The 14,986-nt window shown below is 34.4% G+C and overlaps 1 protein-coding gene across 8 annotated transcripts; it reads left to right on the plus strand.

Annotated features, from left to right (window-relative positions):
* The first annotated feature begins 7,788 nt into the window (after positions 1-7,788).
* LOC112792353 (small RNA 2'-O-methyltransferase) lies at positions 7,789-14,697 on the plus strand. 8 transcript variants are annotated; one of them, XM_025835546.3, is made up of 10 exons: positions 7,789-8,082; positions 8,592-8,889; positions 9,600-9,689; positions 10,388-10,842; positions 10,913-11,158; positions 11,635-12,557; positions 12,641-12,792; positions 12,869-12,985; positions 13,683-13,820; positions 14,044-14,697. In XM_025835546.3, exons 2-10 carry the CDS (start codon positions 8,617-8,619, stop codon positions 14,485-14,487), a joined length of 2,838 nt encoding a protein of 945 aa, XP_025691331.1. In that variant the 5' UTR covers positions 7,789-8,082; positions 8,592-8,616; the 3' UTR covers positions 14,488-14,697. The 8 variants fall into 8 exon arrangements, with proteins under 8 accessions (XP_025691331.1, XP_025691333.1, XP_025691332.1 ...); XM_025835548.3 differs by having other exon boundaries at positions 7,848-8,082; positions 12,644-12,792; XM_025835547.3 differs by having other exon boundaries at positions 7,848-8,082; positions 8,597-8,889.
* The last annotated feature ends 289 nt before the right edge of the window (positions 14,698-14,986 follow it).

The raw sequence follows: 14,986 nt of genomic DNA on the forward strand, positions 1-14,986 counted from the left end.
GAATTTATGTGCTAATTATTCTATATATTATATATATACACAACTAAATTATTTTCTATTTATTTAATTTAATTTTTGTTTTATACTCATTTTTTTAAATTCTTTAAAATTTATAGAATTATTAAATAAGTATCAAATATTTTAATATTTACATTTACATATTAAAATGTTAGTAAAGATATTTATTTTAAATTTTTTAGAGTATTGAGTTAGTAGGTCTTCGAAGATTTCGACTTAAGACTAATTAGTAGGGACATCTAAACATCACCACTAAATTTCACATGAAAAATTAATGGAGGGACGTAATGTGTTCATTGTTTGCTATCTTGAAGGACTAAATTGATATTTTATTTTTTTTCAAGGGCTAATTAATTTGAAGTAAAAAATTTTAAGGATTGACCTAATTGTCACTTTATTCAATTTTTTCTATTTTTTATTTTTTATTTACGTACGACCGGCTCTATCGGTTCAACCAGTGATCCACCGGTTGAACCAGTAATTCAGTGACCCAGTAACCTGACCGGTTCGATCACCGGTTCGGTTCTGACAACTATGGTTAGAAATGAGGGACTCCCTTTCACCATCCCACTTCTTTTTTGAGTCCTTTAAGGATGCCACTTCAGCGTGTAGATCGGTCAAAGTGCGTTGAGTGACATCAAGGGGAGTCTTCTCCAGTTCTCTTAACAAAGCTGCACAAACCCCGGCCGCCCAAATTCTACCTTAGGCATGAACCTGAAGATTGCTCTTTATGGCAATGTCATCTATACTGATAAAGTTGTGTGGAAGGATGTGTTTCTCACTCCAATAAATGACATCAAAATTCTGCTCATAAATACCCCTTGGTTCCGAAGTCTTACACTTTTTAGGGTTTAGCTCAGAATTGGAAGGTAGAAGAAGAGTTGTCTATTTTACCGAACTAGAGGGAGGAGGGGTTAGCTGGGGAGTCAGATTAGAAGTAATCTTTATAGAGTTTGAGGCACCCAAGTCTGATTTAGAGGGCAAAGAGAGATCAAAAGATTCACCAGCCTCTTTTAGTTGTATACTTCGAGCGACAACATTCTTTCCAGCTGTCCGAAGAGTTTTCATATTAGTTTTAGGAGCCATCTTATCTATACGACTTGAAAGTTGGGTCACATTGGCCATCCACAAAGCAATCCAACAAAAGAGTATCTACAAAAATTAAGTTAAGGCTACCTAACTCGGATTGAAGTTGGCTTAGGTTTCCTAAAAACCTCTTCGTGTCCAGATAAGGAGCTCGACCCCAACACTCCTAGAACAAAGCTACTACACTCCCTTCTACCACATCTACATGGTCCAAATTATATTTCACTATTACTAGGCTCTCCTCCCAATACAAAGAGAAAAGGAGCTCGTATCGCTCATTCGGGAAAAAAGGTCAGACACCCTCAACAGCACGAATCTTAAAAAGGTAAATTTTAAAGTCATTGAAAGAGTTGTCAAAAAATGGCAAAGACATTCCTCCTCTGGACAGCTCGGAAGGAGATCCAACCTTGTTTTATTGGAGTTAAAAGGTTTGGTAAGAACAAAGAGATAAAAGAAGACCTTAGGAGAAGGAAGGACGTCAAGTTCTCGACAAAAAAGCTGATAAAATTTTAAGAAAGCTCATGAATTAGGATGAAGCTGGGAAGAGCAACGTTACAAACCCTAAGAACTTCAGACTCAACGTTGGAAAAGGGAAGACTAACATCTAATTTCGTAAAATATCAATCATATAGGTACATAAAGTGACGCTTCGACTTATCAAGTTAGAAAAAACACACCCTCTCCTCTGGGTCGGCAACTACAATCTCATAATTTCTCTCATCCTTCCAATTTAGACATATCCTATGATGTCTACGGAAGGTTTTAGCATAATTGTTATCAATAACTGAGACAGGAATCAGAATAGATATATCTACCCAAATCTGGTCGAATGGGACCTTAGAAGACATATTGTGAATTACTAAATGAGACATAAATGTAAATCTCAAAAAATTAATAAAGAATTAGCTAATAAACGAATTATTATTTAAAAAATTAGAAAATTAAAATTTGATAAGTTAAAAGAGTAGAAATATTAAAAATATGAATTTTAACAATAATTTTAAAGGTTTTGACCCAAAATTGGACCGACGGAACGAACTGATTAGACCAGGCCCAAATTGGACCCAAGACCCAACATATAAATAACTTAGTTCAGCCTTATCTCCCCCACAATCACATTGAAGCACATTGAGGAGGAAGGAGAAGCTATGGAACCCTAACCCAAATCACCTCTAAACTTTAATCTTCTGTAACTTTCAATTCAGAGCTCCGATTGACGAGCCGTTTGTGGCCACACATTTGTCTCAGAGTTCTCTTCAATTCTAATGAAACATTGTGATAAGGAACTATAAATTTCGTGCATATTTCTCTGTTTTTCTCTTTTTCACATTTTTGGTTTGGGAATTGAGAAATTTTAATGATTTAGGTAAACTCTAGCAGCAAAAAATCACTGAGTTTAGTCCAATTAACCCATGGATAACAATAAAGAAACTCTAACCCTTGTAAATTGTTGAATTAGTGAGTCCTATGTTAATTATTGTGATATTGTGTGGAGTAGATTATATTCTTGTTGATTTGGAGTTCAATTTTGTGGTTTGAAACGAAATTCGGGTGATTGGGCTTGCAGAATTGGAAATTGTGACTTGGAGCTTGTGAAAAAAGAGAAGTAATTTGAGGTGTTTTTGGCTAGGGAAGAATCGGCCAATGTATAGTTTTGGTTTCTCGTAGATAATGTGTAATGTAACGTGAAAACTTAGGCTATAGTTGACCGCTGGATAGGTTGAATTAAGTGAACTTGCTAAAGTTTAGTGATTTTGGTAATAATGTTGTGTTTATTGTGAGCTTGTGATGGTGATTGATGTGAATGAAGATTATGAGTTGTGAATGTAGATATATTGATGAGTTGTATCGTTTTTATTGTGGATTGTTTGAAATAAAATTGATAAAATTGAATATTAGTATGTTGGGGAAGAGTTAGAATGATTATTTCATTGTTGGAATGTAATTGGTATGGTTTTGGGGGTGTGAAACATTGGTTTGAATTGGATTTTTGGTAAAAATGGAGGTTTGGTATTTTCGGTAAAACTTGATTTTTGACCAAACTTCGACAGGCCATAACTTGGCTTTTAGATTATCAAACTTTGTCAAACTTATTTCAAATGAAAATTTGGGTCCATGAAGTTTATGCTGTTTAAAAAATGGACTAAAAACAATTTTAACAAAAAGTTATACGCGTTGGAAGTTTGGTGCGCAAAAGTGATTTCTACAGACTTAACATCTTTTCTGAAAAATACAAGGCAAACATACGCAGACACATGCATGCGTACGCGAGAATTCCTTATGTTTCAATACCTTCGCGTACGAATCGTTTGGCTGATTTTGTAAACATACGTACGTATGATGCATGCGTACTCGAGAATGCCAGTTTTCAACACATGCGTATGTGACGATGTGAATGCACGCGAACCTCCCCCTCTAATTTGGACACCCGCGTACGTAGTAGGTGCTCGCGTGTGCAAGTTTGTTAGTATTACATCCATGAGTACGCACCCCATACATACATATACCCACCATGTTTTGGAAAAGTTATATTTTGTAATTTAAATATGTTTTCTAGCTTCTAAACCTTTATAGTTACCTTCAAAAGTTCCAAATTTAGTTCCTAACCATAGAGAAAGGGGGTAAACCTAAAGTGGAGAGTAACTTGGTGGTGAAGGAAGATGGTGAAGTGATTATTTATGTTTGAGAAGTACAGAAATATTAAATATGGTATGAGATTGAATCTGATTAAGAAAGAGACTCTAGATAGGAGGCAGTAGCGTTATCCACTTGCTTCGGATAAGAGATGAGGATAATGATTATGATTGAAAAGTGTGACATGCACTATATTCCAAGAGTGTGCTGGACACTATATCCATGATAGATAGTGACTGTGACTATGATGAGGTGGATTGAAGATTGATCTTGTTAAGTTGTGATTCTACTTGTGAGATTAGTTGTGTATAATCTGTTCCACTTGTGTTGCATCATCTTCTCTCTATTGTAAAGTGTGTCGGGCACTATATCTCATGAGTATGATGGACATTATATCCCAAGAGTGTGGCGGACACTATATTCCAAGAGTGTGAGAGCACTTTACCCTGGGAAGTGTGTCAGGCACTATATCCTAAAAGCGTGGTAGACGCTATATCCTAAGAGTGTGGAAACACTTTATTCCAGAAAATGTGGCAGGCACTATATCTATGAGTGTGATGGATACTATATCCCAAAAGTGTGATAGACACTATATCCCCAAGAGTGTGGATGCATATCAGAGAGACGATATCTGGATTAGCTATCAGGTGTGTCGGGTTCTGTCAAAGTAATCGACATGTGAGCTCACGGCCAATAGGACAGGTATACATCATGTGCATTTGTATGATTTGTTTGAGTGTGCATTGTTTTGGTTTTCCTAATTGCTTATCTGTAATTAACTGCTACCTGAGCTATTTGCTGTAACTGCTATCTATACTTGTGCTTTCATTGTCTGTTTTGTATGTGTTTGCAACTGATAGATCCCTCATGCTGGTGGAGGTGACGCTGAGGATTGTTCTACCGGTGTTTCGAAGGGTTGGAGGTGACAAAAAGTGAAATGTTAGGTTAAAGTTAGATTAGAACTTGAACCCCTTAGATAGTTTTGCCTAATTTCTGGTATAGTTGGATCTTAAGTTTAAATCTGAGTGTCGAAGTTCTAGGAATGCCTCTGACTTTTCTAGGACCTTTTATATTAACTATGCAGGCACCTTTACCATGCTGAGAACTCCCGGTTCTCATCCCATACATATTCTGTTGTTTTTAGATGCAGGTTGAGAGGCACCTCGTTGAGCATTCTGGAGACTCTTGGAAGCGAAGAACTATTTTGGGGCTTAGTATTTGTATTTTGTTTATGTATATATATGTATATAGATTCTCCACCTTTTATATATGATGTTTTGTTCCTCTTTGAAGTTGATATGGAGAAACAGGTGTTTATTCTGTAGTTCGAGTCGTATTTTGGATTGTAGTTCGAGTCAGAACTTGATATTTGTATTTTGGGACTCTGATTTTATATATATTATCCTTTCCATTCAATCTTATCTATTTTTATGCGTTGACCGATCAATAGTGATGCACTTTTTCTGTTGGTGTTTCGTTTAACTTTTCTTTCAAGACTCATAGTTAAACTATTCTTTGTATATATCTATTTACGTATTTTTGTTTTAGAAGTCGTAGCACCTCGCCACCTCTGATTTATCTCCTTGGTGTAAAGTTCTGTGTGGTAGGGTGTTACAATAAATGCTACACCTACAATACAACAAAAGGAAATATCATTACTACAAGTCAGAAAGACAAGTAAAACAACAAAATCCAAAGAGGTCAGGTTATTTTTAATATTATAGTTCCTACAACCCTAGATATTCAACGAGATCACATAAAAGTGGGACCATTTTCATAGAAAATGTTGCCATTTGGGAGCAACACAAAGGAAAGCCCCACACTCAGATTCACAGTGATAATAACAAATAAAGATTAGGTTCAAGGCAAAATTATCAAAACTAAAACTCTATTTTCGAAAAATCAATTAAACCATTGCCAACACCAGTCAAAACAAAAGCAAGAAGTACCACCTAGAATGCAAAAGCAGAAACAAAAGTTTAAAAGAATTAAAGCACCAACCTTAAAGAGAATGCAAAGAGAAAATGATGCACAATAACAGCAAAGCCTGTACGATCTAAAGCTTCCAATGTCTAAAACAAGAATTCAAGATAAAAATCTTGAAAAAAACAGCAGAGATTGTGGGAAAGATAAAAAAGATTCGTTGGAAATAATCGAAAGAGTGAGTGCAAACGTTTTAGAAAAAACGAAAAAAAAAGAGAAATGAGTTTGAATATTTAAAAGACATTAGGGGCAAAAAAGTCATTTCTTGTCCCGTCATTAATAATGTGCGCAGATCCTAAAGAAACTACAAAAGGAACATGCGTTGTATCGTGAAAAGACACATCGTTTCAAATTTTGAAGAACACGTCAAGTACCCGCCCATCTCCGGAAAGGAGGCATACCCGACATAGCCTGCCTATATCCCAAAGATTAAACAAATATAAAAAGGCTTGAGTCCGATCTCTTAAAAGCTCAAACTTTAGCAGGGGTAGTACTTGTCATATATTGACTCAAAAATAAGACCAGACCCAAAATGAATAAAGGTCTAATAAAAAAATCCCGTTTTATCCACTTCTACTCGACTTCATAGAGGTCGGACGCAAGAATAGTAGTTCAGCCTTATTTGAATAAATAATTACTTCCTAAGATATCTCCTATCCATCTAAAGAGGAAATCTAAATAACTTCCCTAAAAAAGGAAAACAGCCCTCCACCATTTAAGGTGGAACTATTCTAAAAGGTATATTGAAAATCCAATCTATTAAAAATTTATCTAAAACTTTGTTAACTCAAGTATTAGAATTTTTTGCAGATATCACTCTCACTTTTTTATAAGAAACTCGGACGACGTCACCTCCAGGGACGGACATAAGGGGGCGAGTGGCGGCCTCGGCCCCCTAACTTTTTTTAATAGTAATAAGTTATTATGTATAATTTAATTTTTTTTAAAAAAAATTATTTAGTATTTAGTCTAGTATAAATAAAAGTCCAGTTTAATTTAAATATTAATAATTTTTAATATTTAAAAAGTAAGTAACAATATTAAAGAAATCTGAAAAAGATATTATTACTAATATTTTTTAATTAAATAAAAATTTTCAAATCTCATAAAGTGAATTCTTTTTTTTTGTGGTTGTCTTTTTTTATTCATTTAATATTAATTCTCTCTATTTCAACTACTACAATTAAGAGATCTTTTTTAACTATGAATATTGTGAAAAATAACTTAGAAATAAAATAAAAGATGAATTTCTTGCTAATTGTCTTTTAATTATATTGAAAAGAAAATTACTAAAAAATTTGACACAAATTCTATTATTGGTGAATTTTATGATACGAAGAATCGACTACTTCGTTAATAAAAAGTATACACATATTTTTATATTTTAAAATATATTCTCTATCGGTATATTTTTATAATACATCTTATATTATATTATTTTTTTACATAATTTTTAATATTATATGTATTATTGGCCCCCATAATATTATTTCTGGATCCATCCCTGGTCACCTCGACACTAACATAAATTGAACGTTACCTTAAAAAGAATTTGAACCTCACATTAAGGTCTAAATCACTGTTTCAAATAATCCCAGAACAATTATTATCCCATATAGAATATGATACATATACTAGTTAAAATAAATAAATGGGAATTGTGATTTGTGAGACTTGTATTTGGGAAGTATACATTTTATCTGCGGGCATTAGAATTGGAATTTATTCTATTTTTTGATAAAACAGAATTTCAATTCATTTCCAGAGAGAATTTTATTCCAAGAGTCTTCAAATAAGCACTTGTTTAGGAAAAATTTATCTGCACATTAGTCTTGGATATTATGTTTAGACATCTACTTTTTATTATTATTATTATTGTTTATGAAACCTGGCTTAATGTTAAATTTGTATTTATATAATTCTACACGATAAGGTGATCATAGAGAATTAGTGTAAGAAATTCAGACGAGAGTTCTGCCCTGGAATTTAGAGGAAGCCGCAACCCTTTTTTTTTAAACTTTTTTTTTGTAAGGCTTATATTTAAATAAAAAAAAAATACCAAAAAGAAAAAGAAAAAGAAAAAGAAAAAAAAAGAAAGAAAGAAAGAGAAAGACTCAAAGACCTGTGTGACTGTGAACTTAGCGAAGAAGTTAATAAGGTTGAAAGGGGCATGACCTTTGAGGTGAAGGATATTTTTAACCTCCAAAACCCGCTCTAAAACCTTTGCGTTCTTAGTTCTTGCATTGCACTTGCTATTACATTCAGAATCACAATTACATTCGCTACATTCTCTTGCAATTTCTTTCGCAAAATCAATTTCCCCCGTTTTCACTTCTCTCATCTCCAAGCCTCTCAACGAAGGTTTGTTTCATACTCTCACTCTCTTTCACTTAATCTTTCTTTCGCTACAATCCTCTCTCTATGTATTCATGATTCTTTTTTACCATCATCATCATCGTCATCATCATCATCATTCTCTCGGAAATAGCTAATTCCCGATGCTAGAATGCGTTTCCGCAATTCGCCCCTGCAAAACCACGCTTTATCATTCTTATTATTTTCTTTATCGTACTGGTAAATGAGGGTTTGATTTTCTTTTTTCTTCTTCTTCTAATGCTGGAGGTTGTTATAATCTATTGCGTTCTACTCATGCTTCTCTTCAACATTTTACTCACCTTCCAAGAAAATGGGAAAAGGAATGGGTAGTTGTCATTTGTTATGTGTACAATCCAGATTTTGTGCCAGTAGCAACTTTAGAAGTAGTTAACTGTTGATTTTCGATGTTGAATACTTGAATTTCGAGTATGTAGAATAAAGACTAGTTCTTGGCTGATCAAATATATATATTTTTTTAATATTTGGTTTTCAAGGATAGAGGATGCCCTGATCTTTTTCATGGAGACCAAAGAATTTACTGGTGTTGCACCGAAGAAGGCAATTGTTACGCCTAAAACTATAATACACCAAAAATTTGGCACTAAGGCTTGCTACACTGTAGAGGAAGTTAAGGAGTCTGATGAAAATGATTGTCCGGGATTAAGTATACCACAGAAAAGACCCTGCGTTTATCGTTGCTCCTTGCAACTTCCAGAACTTCTTGTGGTGTCAGGGATCTTTAAGAAAAAGAAGGATGCAGAGCAATCTGCAGCAGAGTTGGCCATACAGAAGGTATCACTTAGTTCCAGTTAGTGTGCAAAATATATAATTTCAATAAATAATTGTGCTTTTCTCTTTTTTAAGTTAGATTTGTCTTGCTTCTATCTTCTTTCTAAGCTGGGAGGAAGATGTACCCCCCCCCCCCCCCCAAAATTCCTTTTTTTCCTCCCTCCCTCTCTCTCTCACACACACACACTAACAAAGAAAATTTGGAAATGTCAATGCCAAACACTCTTGAGATTGTTTTCTTAGTAATACTGTAATACCTGTGTGGTGAATTATTCCACTTTCACTTCGTGATTGCCTTTTTAGGATTGTAGTAAGATGTTATGATGCTATAATATACATTTTCTAACTGTGTGTTTATCTATATTCTTCTCGATTTGTCATGTCCAGGTGCCAGGTGGTTTAAACTAGAATGTTATTTGTAAGAAATTTGATAGATGGGTGTCTTTAACTGGATCCTGGAATATTTCTTTCATTATTTTTGACAATGTATTGTAATAGAGATTTAGAGGTATTATCATTGTTTCTTTCATATGATATTCTCTTGAAAATACTATGGATAGGACATGAAGGATTTCCTAATACTTATTTTGAAGCTACAATTTATTTGAATCTATTCTTTGTATTGAGCTAGTATCTGCTATTTTATTCTTTTACCTTTGTACTGAAGGATTGTGGCAGTTTAACTTTCACAACTGTCAATTGCTCTACTGCAGCTTGGCATCCGTGTTGATACCGATGACCCCACTCCAGAAGAAGCATGGGACAGCATTGTTGCTCGAATTAACTATTTGTTTTCAGAAAATGTAGGTAATCTATTTGAATTTGAGCATTTTTAAGCATACTGAAGTGACCACAGTGATGACCATAACTATTTTTCATAATTAAAAGTAGGTATGAGCATGAATTAATTATGAAAAATAGTTATGGTCATCACTGTGGTCACTTCAGTTTTTTGCATTGAATTACTTTTGGTTTATTTAGTTGCATTTTTTTAACAGCCAATTGATCAACCTTATTTATTTGTTTATTATTTTATTAATTTCTTTTTGTTTTTTGCATTTAGAGGTTCTAATTCCTTGAGAATTCAAGTTATTGAATATTTACGTTTATTGTAGTGAACTGCGAAGAATTTTGTATGCTATTTCTATATGTATTCATTGCCCTCTATCCGTATAAAGCTTAAGACCTTGAAATTTTAAAATGTAAAATGATGGATGGTGAAATAGAACGTTCTTTTCTTACATCCCTTCCTTACTAAATTGCTTATTTCAAGTAAAAAAAAATTCTTTTAGGATGGATCTTATCTCCAAAAGTTTTTGTAATTGTCTATTCTTTAATTTCTACTTTATTTATGGCCAATTTTGTCTCATCGCTTGGTTAACTTTTGGTAAGATTTTACAATTATTTTGGTTGGCCATCATGATGAAAATTAGACAAAAGAAACTATCAGTGATTTTCATTTCATTCTGACGCCCTTCTTTGTCATCTGACACTTATACAGTTTCTTTCATCTCTCCACCCGCTCAGTGGTCACATTGGAGCAATTTTACAGAGGAAAGGTGATCTTTGTGGATCACTTCCTGTTTCTGTCCTTGCTGTCTATGATGCAAAGCTTGGTAGCTTGTGTAAATATATTGATCCTGAGGTGGAGTCAAATCCATTTTTGGTTATGTCATACATAATCAAGGCCACTACAAAGTTATCTGGATTTATTGCTACTGCTGAACAACATCCCTGGATTAGAAAGCAAAGTCCATATCCTGAAGATATTGTAGATTCATTATTGAAACAAGACGGTTTGCAAGAACCCATTCAGGTTGCTGCTGTACGCATTCCTAGTTCAGAGGAAAAATATGTTGAAGCAGTGACTCTTCATATTTCCTCAAAAGAGTACTATCTTAATATAATTGCAAATGAACTTGGTCTTGAAGATGCCTCCAATGTTTTGATTTCAAGGTGAAATGTAATTGAAAGGTGCATATCATAATTTAGATGGTTGCTTTCTAATATATTATTGACTTGACAGGAATTTGGGTAAAGCTTCTTCCGAGACAAGGCTGTTCTTTGCTGCTCCAAAATCTTATATACTGGATCCATCTTCTAAATTGCCAAATGGAAAAGACGGCCTTCGTCTTGATGGACCTTCAAATTTAAGGGCAAGTTACTTGTCTGGTCATGATATAGCTGGTGATGCAATATTAGCATCTATTGGATATACGTGGAAATGTAGAGATCTTTTCTATGAAGATGTAGCAGTTCAGTCATATTACAGGTCTCTTTAAATTCACATCATTTAGTGAATTGTTTAACTGAAGTGCCTGAAGTAATTTTTTTCCCCTTCTTCTTCTTCTCCACCCCCCCCCCTTTTCTCATCCGAGTGCAGTGAAATTCTTTTTCCTTTGTATGTTTTTATCACATATCTTATAACTTGAAACTATATCCATAAGGATTTCTACATATCCTAGCATAATGCTTAAAATGCCTATAATTCTGTCTACCTTTATATGCATTCCCACAAACTTACTGCACATCATTCTGTCTAATTAATATAGGCTCTAGGTGGCCAGTTTATTTTCTTGTTTCCGATTCTGGGTTAACATGTGGACAATGGCGATAACCATTTTGTTTCCCTTTTGTTGGTCACATGAAATCTGTGTCAATTTTTTGTTTGATAAATATCCTTTGTCACGTTTCTTGTACAAATTTGCCTAAGCTTGCATCGATTAATGATTCCTCGATTATATACAGGATGCTTATAGGGAAGACCCCAGGTGGGATTTATAAACTATCCAGAGAGGCTTTGCTCGCATCAGAGTTACCTTCAAGGTTCACCACAAGGGTAAATTGGAGGGGTTCGTTTCCCAGGGATATACTTTGTAATTTTTGCCGTCAGCACCGTCTATCTGAACCTCTATTCTCCATTATAAGCCCTGCTTCAAAAGAACCAACTGAATCGTGTGGATCAAATTTGAAAGTTGCAGACCTGGGCAGAGATGTGATTGGATGTGTCAATGGGGCCCCTACAACTTCAAGACCAATGCAATCAGATACAGAGATGTTTCAGTGTGAAGTAAAATTACTTTCTAGGTGTGAGAATTTGATAATTAAGTGTTTCCCAAAGGATTGTTTTAAAAAGCAGAATGATGCCATTCAGAATGCTTCATTGAAACTTCTAGTGTGGCTGAACAATAATTTTAATAATACAATTGTTCCATTTGAACCACTTTATGAGACTGCTGACATCTTCGGCATCCAGATTTTTTCTGAGAACTTTTTCAGAGAGATTTCACACTATCATTCAATTCAAAATTGTCAGCAGCTTAATCAATCACTGGGTATAAATTCATCATGTACCACGCCAGTAAAAGGAGTGTGCTTGTTAAAGATTGAAGGTCCAGACTCTGGTGTCTGTCCATGCAATGGATCTTTATCTTGTATAAGTTACTCAGTTTCTTTGGTTGTGGAGGGTGAGAATATTAAAAAAGTTATTGAAGTCACAAACAACTTTGAGTTTGAGGTGGGAGTTGGTGCTGTAATTTCCTATGTGGAGGAGGTTGTGATGCAGATGTCTGTTGGTCAGTCTGCTTACTTCACTACAAGCATATTCACTTCTGATTTGATTTTTGCTTCAGCAAGTGATTCAGTCGAAATGCAGTCCTTGTTATCTTCTAGTGAGTTACTTTCTCTTGTGAATCATGTTTGTTGAATGTTGATCAGCTTGTAATAAATTTCTGCTGATATTCTTGTTTATCAGAAGGCTGCTGCTTAGAATATGAAATAAATTTGACCAAGGTAGCAGAGCCTTTGGAGGAAAGGATGGAACAGGCTCTTTTTAACCCTTCACTTTCAAAGCAACGGGTGGAATTTGCAGTTCGACACATTATAGAATCCCATGCTACTACTTTGGTAAGGAAAATCTTGTCTGCACTGTTTTCTTATGTTAACCTGAGTTGTTAATTTGACGTTCAAGGGGACATTGCAGATTGATTTTGGATGTGGATCTGGAAGCTTGTTGGAAGCATTGTTGAAGTATCAAACTTCTTTGGAGAAAATTGTCGGTGTTGATATTTCACCGAAGGGTCTGACCCGTGCTGCAAAGGTCACAAGCAATTTCATATCAAACTTATTTTTGTGTAGAGTACCTGGGTTTTTAACTTATTTCTATGTACAAGAAAGACTTTTTTTTTTTTTTTAAGTTATGGTACCACGAGACTTGTCTGCACATGATCACATATCCTGAAGTAAGAAAATATATGTTGTTCACATTTCTTCACCTATCCTATGTTCATATTTGTTCTTGTAACTTTTTTTTCAGAATAGAGAATATATTATCATTTCCATCATTTTTAGAGAACTATTACCAACTACATGTTGGTCCAAATGGAAAGGGCTTGGTTTCGTTAAGCATGAGTTTTTTGGTCCCATATAGAAATTTATGTGTATGGAAGGGAGGGGAGTTCTTGCTTAGATGTGTTTCTCATCTGATGCCTAATGGATGAGGCGATACCCTGGGATTTTTTATTTTTCTCTTTTGAATAGAAACAACCAGATGCTCCTTTTTTGTAGATGGAAATATTTTAATATTGGAGGGTGATGTTTTTGGCATAAAGTTGTTGACTTCGTCTTCTGTCCAGTATGGAAATATTGTTTATGCAATTGAATTTTATGTTGGATGCTAAGTTAATCAATATGATCTTGAAGGGTATTCTGTGTAAAGTAAAATAGAATTAGGATTTTGTCCATGTATAATGTGAATTCTATTAGTAAAACACTGTTTGGATTGTGTGTGTCTGCAGGTACTTCATTCGAAGTTGGTCACAAACTCGGACAGTGGTGTGCAGTTGACTAGTATCAAATCATTAATTCTCTATGAAGGTTCAATTACAAAATTTGGTTCCAGGTTGCAAGGATTTGATATTGGCACTTGTTTGGAGGTACTTGTCCGCTATAGCTATATTCCACTATTGCCGACTTCAGGTTTTTTATTTGGGTATAAATGTAAGATCTGTCTTGTTATAGAAGGGGAGTCCTAGTTCAAGTTCTATAGAATAGGTTTCTAGTGTATATTACTCGAAGCTTTTTATATATTTTCTGTCTTGCCCTTAGCTGCGCCAGAATATTTGCTCAGCAGCATTATTCAGATTATTCTCTATGTAGGTGATAGAGCATATGGATGAAGATGAAGCATGCCTATTCGGGGATGTGGCATTGAGTTATTTTTGTCCAAGGATTCTCATTGTTTCTACGCCAAATTATGAGTACAATGTGGTGCTCCAGAGATCCAATCTGGCAGCCCAAGAGCAATATGAGGAATCGGGTGAGAAAACCCTGTTACAATCATGTAAATTTCGCAACCATGACCACAAATTTGAGTGGACCAGAGAACAGTTCGGAAAATGGGCATCCGGCTTGGCTGCACAGCACAATTACAATGTGGAGATCAGTGGAGTTGGTGGTTCTGCTGATATTGAACCTGGTTTTGCTTCCCAAATTGCAGTCTTTAAAAGGGAATGGAGTCTTGAAGATGGCTTCAAGGATGCTGATATGGATCACCAGTATAATAAAATATGGGAATGGGTATGCAATAGGAAGAACGAATAATTGTTTAGACTGAATTGTACAGTTCTTTTAGGTACTCAAGAATCCTTTTTTAGTGAAGTAGAGAAACAACAGAATGATTTTTGGAGAAGGGCAGGGCGATTAAGAGCTTTAAAGAAGGGCAGATTTTATTGGATCATTTTTACAATTCCTTTATGAGATATTCTTGGGAAATGAATATAATAAAAGGTGACCCTGCTAGATTTAAGGAAATTTAAGGATAACAATACTAGAATGGAAGGAAAAGACATGCCACTTAGGCCTGTTTGAATAAACAATTTAAATTAGTTTTTTTGAAAAAAGAAGTTAAAACATAAAGTTTTTTATTAATAGCACTTTATAAATAAGTTATTTTGTATTTGAATTTTTAGGTATAGAAATACTTATTTTAAAGTTGTAGTGTTGGGATAAATAACTCAAAAAATACAATTTTTTACACGAGATAAAAATTAAAATAACAATGATAATAAATACTTTTTAATATTGAATGTTGATTTTAACT

Source organism: Arachis hypogaea, chromosome 13, assembly GCF_003086295.3.
Source record: "Arachis hypogaea cultivar Tifrunner chromosome 13, arahy.Tifrunner.gnm2.J5K5, whole genome shotgun sequence".
Classification (NCBI taxonomy): domain Eukaryota; kingdom Viridiplantae; phylum Streptophyta; class Magnoliopsida; order Fabales; family Fabaceae; genus Arachis; species Arachis hypogaea.

Excerpts from the sequence above, each read along its gene's own strand:
- LOC112792353 (XM_025835546.3), top strand. The coding sequence starts at position 8,617 with ATGGAGACCAAAGAATTTACTGGTGTTGCACCGAAGAAGGCAATTGTT. Across the intron at positions 8,890-9,599 it reads CAGAGTTGGCCATACAGAAG|CTTGGCATCCGTGTTGATAC; the intron begins GTATCACTTAGT and ends GCTCTACTGCAG. Across the intron at positions 9,690-10,387 it reads ACTATTTGTTTTCAGAAAAT|TTTCTTTCATCTCTCCACCC; the intron begins GTAGGTAATCTA and ends ACACTTATACAG.